General features: G+C 50.7%; 1 protein-coding gene and 1 long non-coding RNA gene across 3 annotated transcripts in view; one reads left to right on the forward strand and one right to left on the reverse strand.

Annotated features, from left to right (window-relative positions):
- Nucleotides 1-13,335, reverse strand: part of CRTC3 (CREB regulated transcription coactivator 3) — a 96,857-nt gene that overhangs the window by 12,223 nt on the left and 71,299 nt on the right. For both annotated transcript variants that reach the window (XM_082736164.1, XM_082736165.1), the window contains exons 7-10: nt 7,951-7,986; nt 6,116-6,201; nt 4,043-4,092; nt 568-785 (exon numbers count right to left, since the gene is read on the reverse strand). In XM_082736164.1, coding sequence (XP_082592290.1) covers nt 568-785; nt 4,043-4,092; nt 6,116-6,201; nt 7,951-7,986 — 390 coding nt within the window. The remainder of the gene's footprint in view (nt 1-567; nt 786-4,042; nt 4,093-6,115; nt 6,202-7,950; nt 7,987-13,335) is intronic.
- Nucleotides 792-4,525, forward strand: LOC309867386. The gene is made up of 3 exons (XR_014313140.1): nt 792-2,757; nt 2,966-3,144; nt 4,304-4,525. It is a non-coding gene; the product is annotated as an uncharacterized lncRNA (long non-coding RNA).

The raw sequence follows: 13,335 nt of genomic DNA on the forward strand, positions 1-13,335 counted from the left end.
TGCAGGAAAACCCAGGTCACACTGCGGGCAGCATTCGTACAGCCTCATGCGAACCTTTAAGCGCTTCTGAAAACCTGAACCAATAAGCTGGCAGATTCCTATTTACTATGCGTATCTCTGGAGTATAAAACAGTTTCATCATAGCCAGTATAAATGTTCTAAAATTCAAAATATTCTCTTTTGAAACCCGGTGGGAAATGAGAGGGTTCTAGAAAGATAGCTGTAATGATAAACCATTGTGGCATGTTCGTAAGCGCCACTAATGTTGTTCAGTGAACAGGGCATGGAATGGACACTTTCTTCTTGGCTTTTGCATCTTACTCTCCAAGTCCCAGGACACCTGGGCTGCTGAAGACAATGAAGGAGGAGGTCTAGCAGAGCGTTCCAGAGCTCATGGAATCCAGCAGAAACAGACCAAAGGGAAAAGTCAGCAGGGTCAAGAGCTCCAGGAACAGGTACGTAGCTATCTCTAACTCAGATGACTCATTCTCACTCACTGGGACCACCTGTGATCAAGCCACCGGTGCATATACCTGAGCACGTCCTCACTGGGTGGGGGACACTTACCAGAAGAGCTCCGTAGGCCCAGGTGAGTCATGGCAGCCGGCAGGTTGCCCACGCTATTCCCCACACTCATACTACCGAAGACGTGGTCGCCGGTGTCCAGTGAGGCTGGCACGGGCGCAGAGTAGTGGAGGTTGGTTAGATCTGGCAATGACCCCCCAGTGTTCAGGGTCCCCAGAAAGGGTGAGAGGCCTATGTTTTGACCATTGTGTGGAAAAGCACTGAAAAAAAGAGAGAGAAGTGTTACTTTCTCCAGTGCATTTGGTGGCTAGGGAATAGGAGAGACTTGTCAGGGAAAGGCTGTGGCATCGGAAACCCAAGTCCTTACAGAAGCGGAGACTCTGCCGTGTTCTGAGGACCTGCCTCCTCGGCTTAACTCTCTGAAGGGCAATGGCCTTACCGGTTCAGTCAGACTAAGGACATCATCTATGCCTACTCTGCAGGAATATTTTTCTAAGACCAGATCAGACGATGGGTGTAAAAGTTCTCTGAAAACCATAAGGCCCTATATAAAACGGGAGGCACTACTTTGTATTTGCATGCTTCTTTTTCTAGATTTTAAAAGTATCTTTCCTGCACACACACACACATACACAAGTCTCTCTGCATTGAGCAGATACCCTCCAAGATATATTTAGTTACAGTTTTCATCAATTTTAAAGTGAGAAAGGGATGTTAGCATTCGCTTATCTGCTGTGTGCCAGGCGCTGGGCTGAGCTGGTGCTACAAAGACCAAGGAGCCGAGCGTGTGGGTTCGCCGTCAGGCCCGCCCCTGGCATCTGCAGGTCTGCAGTGAGAGTGCGCGTGGAGGCCCACGTACCATCTGTTTACATGTCTAAAAGTTATGAATCAAATTAACACACCCTTAACTGAACTATGTTCTATGTTTCTGTCCTGACAAATGACACCTCCGTAAGAGCCTGGAAGGTCAGATTCAAATTCAGAATCCTCCGGCTCCTGGAAGCTCTGCCCTGGGACATACGGGAGGTGGCCGTGGTCCTCAGTGCGCCCCAGCCTGCTCCGCAACCACAGGGCCCCCACGCAGCTCTCCCAGCCTACAGGCCAAGCCCTGGCCATACTCCACGCCCCCTCGACTGCATCCATCAGGCAGGTGGTGTGGTTCCCCAGCGGCCCCTTGGACTCCAGACCCCATGGGAACGGGGTCTCTAAAGTGTGGGGCTCTGGGGGAGGCTGCCTAGCCCCGGTCTGAGGGGCACTGCTCTTGGGGTTCATGGGCAGACAGGAGAGACAGAAGAGTGATAAAGCAAGCATTTGCAATGTAGAAGGAAGCATGGGGCCAGGGCTGAAGGGGGTGGGCTGATCATTAGGGACCAGACTTGCAGGAGCTGCTGGGCTGGGAAGGGAACGCTTTACCAAGCACGTGACAGGGTGCTCAGACGTCATGGCAGAGCGAGGAAAAGGTGGGGAGCAGGAGGAGGTAGGAGGGGCGAGAAGTGAGCAAGGGTAAGACGACATGCTGTTCTCAAGAGTCTGACCAGAGGCTGTGGGAGGTAGGGAGCCCAGTGTAAGCTGGAGAACGACACTTCAGAAATGCCACTGCGGTCACAGCTTGGAGGACGGTGTAAGGGGGCAGAGAGTGAGGCAGCGACGGCCCAGGTCTGACCCACGAGGCTGAAGAAGAGAGGAGCCAGAGGAAGAAGACGCTAGCGGGGAGTGGGGGGGGGGTGGTAGTGGATGCCGCCGAGCGCGCTGCTGTCCAACAGCACCTCCCAGGGGCCAGCCACGGGCATCAGGGCCACAGAAGACTCAGACAAGGCAGGGAGACAGCCACATGATACAAGTCTGGAGTGGCGTGAGGTGTGGAGAGACTAACCAGCGGGCTGGGGGCTTCCTGGAGGGCTCCTGGGCTGAGTTCCAAGCCCCAGTGGGTCTCGGCGGGAAAACCAGTTCAGGCAGAGTTCACGGCATGGGCAAAGCAGGGAAGCATGAAACCACACAGTGTGCCCAAGGAATTTAGATACAGCAGGAACTACGACACGAAGGTCAAGTTCAGGAGAGGTAGTGGTGAGGGCGGCAGGACTGGACAGGTAGGCAGAGAGCACATGAGGCTCAGACTGAAAGAAGCCGGTGGAAGGTGGGAAGCAGGAAAAGACATAATCCCGCGGAGGACAATGTGGCTAACAGACGGGGGAGGGAGGACTGGCATACGGAGCGGAGCCTGGCGGCAGAGAGGTGAGTGGTGGCTGGTGGGGCTTGGTAGTCAAGGGAGACAGAGCGAAGACAGAGCGTGGGGACTGAGTCGAAGAGACAGAAGGCACTACTGGAGAAGGACTCCCGACTTTCCAGCATGGGGACACTGAGGCGTATGAGCAGACTGGGGTGGTGGGCGTGTGCTGTGGGGATGACAAGGAATTCTGTCTTAGACACCGAGTTTCCACAGGACAAGAGGACGCGTACTAGGGATGTCTCCTGAGGACAGCTCCCTTGCAACAGTGCGGCTGGAGGCCAGGCCACCGTGGGCTGCAGAGTGGACAAGCAGTCAGGGGAGAAGCCTCAGAAGTAAATACTCTTTCCAAAGTGTGGCTAAGAATTCTGGAAACGAGCAGGAAGGAAGTAACTGTAAGTAACTACAAGGGAATGCTGGGGTAAGGAAGGATTTTTTCTGTGCAGACTCCTTAGTGAGTACATTTAAACACAGAGAGAAAACCTACCAGGGCAGACAAGGCTGAACACCCAGGGGAGGGCAGGACAGGGAGGAGGGTAAGGCGTCAGCCTTGGCCAGGAGGACACCTGTGTCTCTGACACCAGGAGGAGAGAATGGCCAGGGGAATCCGGGCCAGGAGGGAAGCTGAACCTGCCTCCCTGGGGGCCTCCCTCTTCCCGGTACAGGTAGGGGGATGGACGGAACTGGCAGGTTTGGGAGGACGTGGGGAAGAAGGAAAGCTGTCCAGTTTGGCAGATGAGGAAGAAAGATTTTGGTTGTAGAAAACTGAATGTGGTACCTTGTTTTTCTGATTGGCTGAATGTAGGGGAAAGGTGATAGGGTCAAAGGTCAAGGACTAGGAAAATGAACTTGAGAGCCAGGGTGGCTCACCCTGACAGTGGACAGGCTCTCTGACTGATGGGCGGCAGGCACTGAGTTTTAAAAACTGGTAAAATCTACCTGCTGCGAGGTTTCAAACATCTAAGTGTGAGGCTCGGCGGCCGGAAGTGCGCACAGACACGCTGTCCATCTGCATTGGCGGGTGTGTTCACCGACACTCAGCTGTGCTCTTCTTAAGTGTATTTATGGCACCGTAGCTTGCTAGGGCCGTTCGGCCACTGAATTATTTGAAACAAATGAAATGTGACTACCACGGGAGCTGCTGTTTTTGTGAATGTTCGGCTGACTTCCAAGTTACACCTTACAAGGGAAGTTGCTCAGAGTTTTGGGACAAAGAAGTCCCAAGACTTTCCTTAGGGAAAAACCTTGGGGACAGTTGGTCTCTGAGCCTTGAACAGGAAGAGCATAACTTACTTGCCACCTCCAACATCACAGGATCGAGGGCGCCCTGACAGGGACTGAATCTGGGGAGAGACACAAAAAGCCTGGGATTACTCACTGTAAAGTCAAATTCAAGTTTTTTGAAAGTGTCTTTGTAAGTGTCTTGGGCTCCCAGCACGGTAAGGAGCACATGCACGGGGCAGCCATTTCAGTTCGGACCGGATTTTTCCTGGCACAAGGGGGGCATGACATTAGTGAGTTTTCTTAATTTTTGCCTTGTTAATTATCTCCTAGGTGAATACTATTTCCTTCAAAAAGGCCAACGTGGAGCGCCTGGGTGGCTCAGTGGGTCAAAGCCTCTGCCTTCAGCCCAGGTCATGATCCCAGGGTCCTGGGATCAAGCCCCACATCGGGCTCTCTGCTCTGCGGAGAGCCTGCTTCCTCCTCTCTCTGCCTGCCTCCCTGCATACTTGTGATCTCTGCCTGTCAAATTTAAAAAAAAAAAAAAAAAAAAAAGCCAACGTTTTGGGGCGCCTGGGTGGCTCAGTGGGTTAAAGCTTCTGCCTTCGGCTCGGGTCATGATCTCAGGGTCCTGGGGTCGAGCCGTGCGTCAGGCTCTCTGCTCAGCAGGGAGCCTGCTTCCCACCCCCCTCTGCCTGCCTCTCTGCCTACTTGTGATCTCTGTCTGTGAAATAAATAAATAGAATCTTAAAAAAAAAAAAAATCCAAAAAGGCCAATGCTTTTAAGAGAGAGTTTTAAAATCAACATTATTTTTCGAACTGGCCTCAGAGGAAAGGAAAAAAACAGAAAAACAAAACAGGGTGAAGAAGGAGGAAATTAACCTCAGAAGGAAACATGTATTTCCACTAGAACTTAAGCTTCAGGAGGGCAGGGTTTTTAACTCTGTTCATTCATAAATATTCAGCTAGAGGGCCTGGTGATAAGGGCTCGATAAAAAGACCGTGGGGAAAAATGAATGTACCACTGACTCAACTCTTCTACCAGAAATCGCTTACGGAGTGCTGCAAATCCCTAAGAAGTAGGGTGAGCTCCTCCTTCCAGAGACAGCAGTCCCTGGCACCTGGGGAAGAGTGGGTGCTACCACCCTTCCCGCTGGAGAAGGTGGTGCTGTCCTCCAAAACCACCCAAGCCTCCCACGGTCACAAGGACAGTATGGCCCCTCCTCCTGTTATAGTATGTTCATTTTTTATTTCAGTTTATTTAAGTCCCCTGTACACCCAACGTGGGGCTCGAGCTCCTGACCCTGAGTTCAAAAGTCTCGCGTGCTTCTGACTGAGCCAGCCAGGTGCCCCGAAGTACATGCATTTAAAATGTTATCTCCCCTCTCATCCCCCAAAAATGAAACATCATGTATATCTTGCTTTTATTAAAAAATGTCCTTTCAAGCCCACCCTTAATGCTAATGGTGACTCTGGTAGATCTGGCAGAAGAAACTGGGAATCTGACCATAAGGCAGTACAAGCATCACTAATACCCTTTCTTTCAAAGGAAACACAGCTTCCCTACGGGAAGAGAGGCCACGTCAAGTTCCATGGGGCCTTGCTCCTTCCACAGCTGGCAAGGTTCACAAGAGCCGTGGTGGCAGGCAGCTGGCAAAGCTATACACGCAAATACTCAGAGGCTCCCAGAAGTCACAAAACAGAAGTCAACTTACTGACTCCAAGGACTCAGGTGAAACACCCTTCATTAAAGAGACAGGTATTTGGTGAACCAGCCACGCACAGAAGCTGGTGATGGGGAGAAGGTTTGGCTCTAAAACAGAAAAATCTGCTTATGACTAGTCACCGGGCTTCGGAGCTTCTAGAAACACAAATGAGGAGTGAAGGATGGATAGGACTGGCTGAATGAGTAAATGCGCATGAAAACTGTGTGAGTTACGTGAACAGCATCAAGAGATCCCTGTCCTAATTCATCGACACAGTTGTGGTCAGTTTCATTTAAACAATCATTCCCTAATACACTCTTCCATTTCTGTCCCCTGACATCTTTGCTTCCTTTTTTCTCAGCTCTTATCTCCCCCACTGCTGGATTTTAGTGACCTCATAAGTATATTCAGTGATAACAAACACAGACGACTCCCCTACCTCCTTGGTCTCCCACAGTTGTTTCGGCAGTGGCTTGGGAACGTTTAACAGATTCTCTTCTTTCAGTGGGCCCGGAAAAGACAGCACTGAAGGGGGAAAAAGACATATTCACTGCATTTAGAAGGCAGCCATCCTACCCTCAGCCAAATCATCTTCGCAAAAAATGACTGATATGGCACTGTGTACTGACTGGGGAAGAGCTGGTGTGGGCCTCTGCAGCCGGGCACTGAGCAAAGGACTTTGGAGACACAGGAAAAGGGCATTATGGAGATGGAGAGATAAGAAAAAAAAAGCCTAGGGTGTCTGGGTGACTCAGCTGGTTAAGCAACTGTCTTCGGCTCAGGTCATGATCCCGGAGTCCTGGGATCGAGTCCCGTGTCGGGCTCCCAGCTCCACAGAGAGTCTGCTTCTCCCTCTGAACTTCTCCCCTCTCATGTTCTCGCTCTCAAATAAATAAATAAATAAAATCTTTTTAGAAAAAAAGAAAAAGGAAAAGAAAAAATGGCCTAGAAATGAGGACGGACTAGAGGGTGGATCACTATGGAGTCGAGCTGCTCTTCTCAGTGGAGCATGGCCTAAGTAAAGGAGTGGCAGGAGATCCAGTTTAGAAGGTCAAGGCCAGATCGACGGGCCCCCAACCTTGGCAAGGAGATGGATGGTGGAAGCCGATGCAATGGGGATCACACAGTGGCCCAGGAGGGATGAAATGAGGATAAACAAGACAAGAGAAACACCATAGGGAAGACAAGGCGGCCATGGGGCTGCCTGGTGACGGGCTGGGAGAGGGAAGCGAACTGAAAACCCAGAGGGCTTGAGGCAGAGCTGTGGGACGGCCAGCTCTGTGCTGAGGGACCATCCCACGGTTTTCTGCGTTATCGCTCTCAGTCTGGCCAGGTGAAACGCGGATCATGTCATCTGATGTCAGGAAGGGGACACATCACGAGAGACACCAGTGACTGTGAAACTAGGAATGCTGTTAGGTCTCAGTGACGGTCATGGCTGCCTCGTCTCAGCCCCACACAGGACAGTCTCCGAACCCAAGAATAACAGAACCCGGAAAGAAGTCACTTGAAACAGAGACCAAAGTTGCAGAGGAGAGTCTGAGATGCAGTGCTCTTTTCTCGGCGCCAGGAAGACGGCGGTCAGGTCTGCTCGGCTCCTCGGGCCTGGCCCAGCGCTCCCAGGGGTCTCTCTTAATTCTGGTACTCCAGCCACTCTCTTTTGAAGAGCTTATTTGGCCAAGTTAAAGCTCAGGTTAGAGAGATTCAGAGAAAGAAAACAGTGCCCGGTTCCGAATGAATAGAAGAACCGTGTCACTCTTTCCTTTGTTAGTGGCTTCGGGGGTCATCTCGGTACATCTCTGACAGCAGCTGGCTTCACGAAGCTCAGTATCTCCTGCCAGATCTGCAATTTCGTTTTGCAACCAATTTGCCTTTTTCTGGCATTGTTTACTTACGTGTGTCAATTACTGACTTGCAAAACTTTCTAAGTAGGAACAGACAGCTAAGAAGGAAGGGGCCTTGGGATAATTAATGGTCCGAGTGACTGACTCATTCCTACTTTCATGTGGATACGGATACAGTTTTGCTTCCCTGCACAACCTTGTGACCATGGGACTGTGAGGACTCAGATGACAGGGAGCCTTTGTGATCTAAGTACAAGGTTCCTCCCCGTGCCCTTGATCGTGGCTAGCCTGGATTTTATACGGCCTCTCAGAAAGTGAACCGAGCAGCTGCCGTGGGCACTTGGGAAAGTCCTGAGAGCAGGAGTCTTGGGAGCGTGAAGGGAGCCTAGAGATGCTGTGCTCAGTGCCGGCAGGTGAAAGCAGGTCATACCTTCCCCATGTATGTCGTTCTCACCATCACAGAAACCTGGTGGGAAAGGGAAAAAAAACACACTTTTATGTGGTGCTTTCAATTTTATTTATCTAAGAATTAGTGACTCTTTCTGATTTGAAATAGAATCGTGAAAATTCCAGGGTGATTTTGGTATGCTGATGTTCATCCAAGGTGCACTAGCGTTACTAAAATTAGAATAGGTAAGGCCCATTTGAGTCGAGAATTGGCTCCTTTCTACTCTTCCTTTAAAATGATCTCAGTCTTAATTTTTTTTAAAAAACAGCCTCTGTCTTGAAAGAACAACGTACAAAGTCTGAGAACCTCTATTCAAATCACAAAATAAAGAAGTTCAGATCAAAGCTCTTGCAAGTTGCGGGGGTGGGGGAAGGGCTGGTAACTCCAAAAATCTAAGTGACTGGTTCACACGAACCATGCGTGATTAGAGGGACAGACTGCAAGTCCCATGTTGAATGTTGTTATATGTATTGCTTGAAAAGAGTCAAGTTATTTTTTTAAAAATTATCTAGTCTCTGTCAATTTAAATAGAATATATGATAGCTATTCACAAAGTTTTAAACATTTGACTTGGAATAAATTCTGGCTGAATCAAATATTTTTAAGCCATAAAATATACTGCAGATGACCAACCATAGTATTTTCCATTGTTCTAAGCTAAAACCCATGAATTAGGTGACCATCCTCCTTGGAGCAAATACACTAAAAGAGTTTTCTTTTTTTCTTTCTTTCTTTCTTTCTTTTTTTAAGATTTTATTTATTTACTTGAGAGAGAGAATAACAGAGAGAGCATGAGAGGGGGAAGGTCAGAGGGAGAAGCAGAATCCCTGCTGAGCAGGGAGTCCCGATGCGGGACTCGATCCTGGGACTCCAGGATCATGACCTGAGCAAAAGGCAGTTGCCCAACCAACTGAGCCACCCAGGCACCCCTAAATGAGTTTTCAATAAAAAATCAGGACAAAGTTTTAAGTTCTGAGCCTTTAAATATACTTAAATGTTTGCTTAAAGTTTAGATAAGTTTCTGGAGAACCTGATAAGCCTCTACAGCTTCAACACCAGCTGTAATGATCATTCTTTCAACATGGATTCATCAAGTTCCTGCAAGGAGGGAGTGCTAGGCCAGGTGGGAGAGGACCAGTGAGAAGCTGGAACGCTGAAGCAAATTCTCAAAAACAGGTAGAAGACCGACCATTTCGGTAGAGCCTGAGGTGGGGGCAACACTGAGAATCCCCAGGAGCACTAACAGGCTGATAAACCCAGCACGCTCATGAAGACAGAACTTCTCTCAGCCCAAGGAAGCAGAAATCAACTTAGTAATTTAAGACTTTATTTTAGTGCACAGAAAGACTTGGGTAAAAGCCTATTTAGATGTAGCTTTGTGGTCCCAAGCCTCAAAGACTGATTCGGAGGGAGTGAGAATGGGCCCAGGAATCTGTTTTTAACTATCACCTCTGAGGACTGTCCGCAGACCATCCTTGGCCCACTTTCTGAGGGACCTGGACGAGGCTAGACCTGAATTCTGATTTGACGTCTCCAAAGAAAGCAAGGTGAGGGCTGCCCGGCTGGCTCAGTAGAAGACCAGGCAACTTCTGATCTTGGGGTTGTGAGTTTGAGCGCCACAGTGGATTTAGAGATTACTTTAAAATCTTAAGGGCGGGGAGCGGGGTGGCTGGGTGGCTCAGTGGGTTAAGCCTCTGCCTTCTGCTCAGGTCATGGTCTCAGAGTCCTGGGATCAAGCCCCGAATCGGGCTCTCTGCTCAGCAGGGAACCTGCTTCCTCCCCTCTCTCTGCCTGCCTCTCCGCCTGCTTGTGATTTCTGTCTGTCAAATAAATAAACAAAATCTTTACAAAATAATAATAATAAAATATAATAAAATAAAATCTTAAGGGCGGGGTGCCTGGGTGGCTCCGTAGGTTAAGCATTCCACTCTTGATCTCGGGGTCATGAGTTCAAGCCCCATGTTGGGCTCCAGACCCAGCATGGAGCCCACTTAATAAAAATAAATAAAATAAAACCTTAAAGCAGACAAAAAAACAAAGCAAGGTGAGCAGAGCATCAGAAAATGAGGTGCAGAGAGGGAAGGTGAAGCTCTACAACGGCAACTGTCAGCAGGATGGAAAAGAAACTTCTCATGCATCTTTTGGCTTCCTTGGGGCCCTCATCTTGGGAAGGGGCTGGGAACGTGACCATTCTGACCACGACACCAGGATTATCCCATTGCAAACAGACTGGTTTCACTCAGCAACCTGGCGTGGTATGAGCCTACATTGCTTCATCAAGACCCCAAGCCCCCCACGCTCCCTTAGTATAGCTGCCCTGGCCCTGGAACACGAGGACCTGGCGGAGGGCTACCTGAGGAAACTGGGTGGCAAGCAGATACCCCACCTGCTCTCCTGTTCGTGCCACCCCTCTCCCTCAGATGGGCACAGAAGGAGGGCTTCATGGAGGAGGTGGCACTGCAGTTAGGCCCTGAAGGATAATGACGAGGATGACCATAATGAGAGCCAGCATTACGGCTCGCATACCACAGCCCAGGCTTCACAGCACTGCAAGGCAATCCGTATTGTCCTCACAGCAGCCCTGAGGCAGGCACCGTGAGCTGCACTGCTAAGTTCTGGGACTAGACCTGGCCTGTGTGTCTCCAGGAAGTCCAGCTGCTGTAATGGGAGGGATGTGGACACTGGGGAGTGAGGTTGAAGGGGACACCCCAGTGCAGAGATGGGAGGAGGAGGACAGGAAAGGGGACATGAGGCCGAATGTGTCTGGCAGGGGCAAGAATAGCGTTGGGCTGGAGCGGGAGACGGGGGGGGCGAGGGACACGGCAGATGAGGCTGGACTGGAGCAGTCTGCCGGTGGCTCAGCGGGAGACACGGAAGGGGTGTGACAGGATGACAGCAGAGCTGTGTTCCAGCAGCGCGTGTGAGATGGACGGAGAGGAGAAGGCCCAAAGGCAGGGAGACGGTGTGGGAAACTGGGAGGCCAGTCCGGGCAAGAAGGAAGGGGGGCCAGGCACTGAGGGCAGGAGAGAGGCTGCTCTGAGGCTCGCTGCGGGCAGGAGGGCTGGGACTTGGCTGCTGACTGCTGTGAGGGCTGTGGGAGGGAGGGTGAGGCCCCCAGGTTCAGCGTCCAGGTAAGCGGAACAATGGTGACGATCAGAACTGGTTTGTCAGAGCCAAGCTAACGCAGAGTCGACATACCCGCACCTGGATCTGTATTACTGGATGACAAAATACCGTAGGATACAACTAGAAATAAAGCACTGAGCCTAAAAAGGGAGCGCTTTGTGACTGGACATCTGGAATCAGAGGAAACTCACTCACATCCGTCCCACAGGGCTAAGGGACGGCTGCGGCCAAGGCTGCATCTGTGTTCTGGGCACCCAGGAGGCCTCAGAGCCGCTGGGCGCTGACCTCCTGAGTGCAACACAGACCACGTGCCCTCTGCCTGCTCCATGCCGGATGGATAAAAGTCCTCCGGCGGCTGGAATTGCAGAGCTGGGTCCCTTCGCAACAAGCCTCTGGGGCATCAGCCTCCCCATTCGGGCACTCTTGCCATCTGGGTGATGCTTTCGCCCCTCTTTCGATCTGAGATGTTTGTGCCCTCCCCCTCCCCGCCCGCTCCTCCGTGCAATCAGGGGTCATTAACAGGCTCACTTCCTTATGGGTTGTTTGCATTTTAGACCTTCTTCGTAACTGTGCAGGTCACAGTGTTTGCCTGAGGACAGAGGATCGTTAAAACAGAGGTCCAAGACACGCCTTCTTCCCGGAGGAGGGGGTCGGGGCTACGGCTCCCAAACCAGTATAGCTCAGCATCTATCTACAAGCTGTGGGTGCAGAAAAGATCATTCTCCCACACTCTTTGGTCCTGAGCTCCAGAGTGCTCCCGGGAAGGACAGGGACCACTCCAGCCCCCATGTCCATGACCATGACCATGACAGTCCTGGGCTACAGGACAGAGCCAGGGTCCCAGCGAGCCCTTACGCTTGCCCGGCAGTGTGCATGTGAAATGGCGAAGCACCCCAGCCGCCAGGGAACTCTGGTCAAGGCTTCTCTTCGTAGATTCTGAATAATGAAAAGAGAAGAAACTAAAAATCTTGTCTGGTGTAGAAGCTTATTCCTGTCATTTACATCACCTACTTACCACTGACGCCTAATTGTCACGCAACTCAATAACCACTGTGAAAATTTAAGTATGAACAGACCAATGGCTTCATTCTCTGGGGATACACAGTCCTGCTCACAGACGTACCAGTTTATTGCTCATGTGGCTAAGTTAGGAGCAGGCACTCCCTCATCACCGGCTTGCAGACAGACAGACAGACAGTGGGGACATGGTGGCTGCATCACTGAGCTCAGGTAGGATTCCCAGGGAAAGAGCGGTTACTGCTACTTCTGCTACGGAGCCTGAATCCTGGGCTTCAACTGCATTTTCCCATCACTTTTTAAATCCTTACTTTATTTGGTTGGTTCTATAATAAATACCTTTTTGCCAAGCTAGCTGGTATTTTTAAAATCCAAAGGGAAAGAAAATGAAAAACTTTTAATGAATTACAGGGGGAAAATACACAGAACTCTTTAAAATAGCTCCCACCGACAAATATAATTCTCCAGAAATAATCCCCACCCTTGGAGACTTGAATAATATTTTAAACACACTGGCTTTCCCATGTAAACACATCCATATTTGGCCGTGTTTCTGAGTTGTGCTGTCCTTGCACGGCAAGTGTGCACAAGCAGGCCCACAGCTCGGTCGCTGAAGCTGGAGGCTCCCCCCTGTGACCCCCCCATGCACCCCACAATCTCGAGTCGCTGACTTGACAAAGAGTGACCACCTCGATTCTCGAGTCGGCCCAGGAATTCTGCTCCTGATTTCTTTCTTGCTCCGTCTGCCGAGAGCAGCTCTGCCACAGTTCTGCCTGATTCCTTCTCACTCACCCCTTCTGACATCTCGCATCTCTCCCCTCACAGGCCCGACGGCTCCCGGTATGACTACTTCACCTAATCAATCCCTTTCTGTGCTCTCTCTCTCTGCGTGCAGGCCCCAAAGGCTCTTTATTTAAATTATCTACAGTTGCCTTCTGGTCTCTGGGTCTCTGGCCCTTTGTGCAGAAGCATTAACTTTGCAGAGAGGACAGGAGACGCGAAGGAACGGCAGAGGCCGCAAGGCGGCTCTTTATCAGGGGCTCCGAGGGTCAAAACCCATCCGTCTGGTTCCCTCCCAGTCCGGGGAGACCAGGATGTCGCTGTACTTCCTGGCACCTCCACTGATCACAGCTGCTGCCTTTCTGGCCTTTGTGTATATGGTCCCATCTCTGCCTCTCCTGGAGCTAAACTCACGCGTCTCCCCATAGACCCTGCTCCTCCGAG

The sequence above is a fragment of the Mustela nivalis genome, assembly GCF_964662115.1.
Source record: "Mustela nivalis genome assembly, chromosome: 6".
NCBI lineage: Eukaryota > Metazoa > Chordata > Mammalia > Carnivora > Mustelidae > Mustela > Mustela nivalis.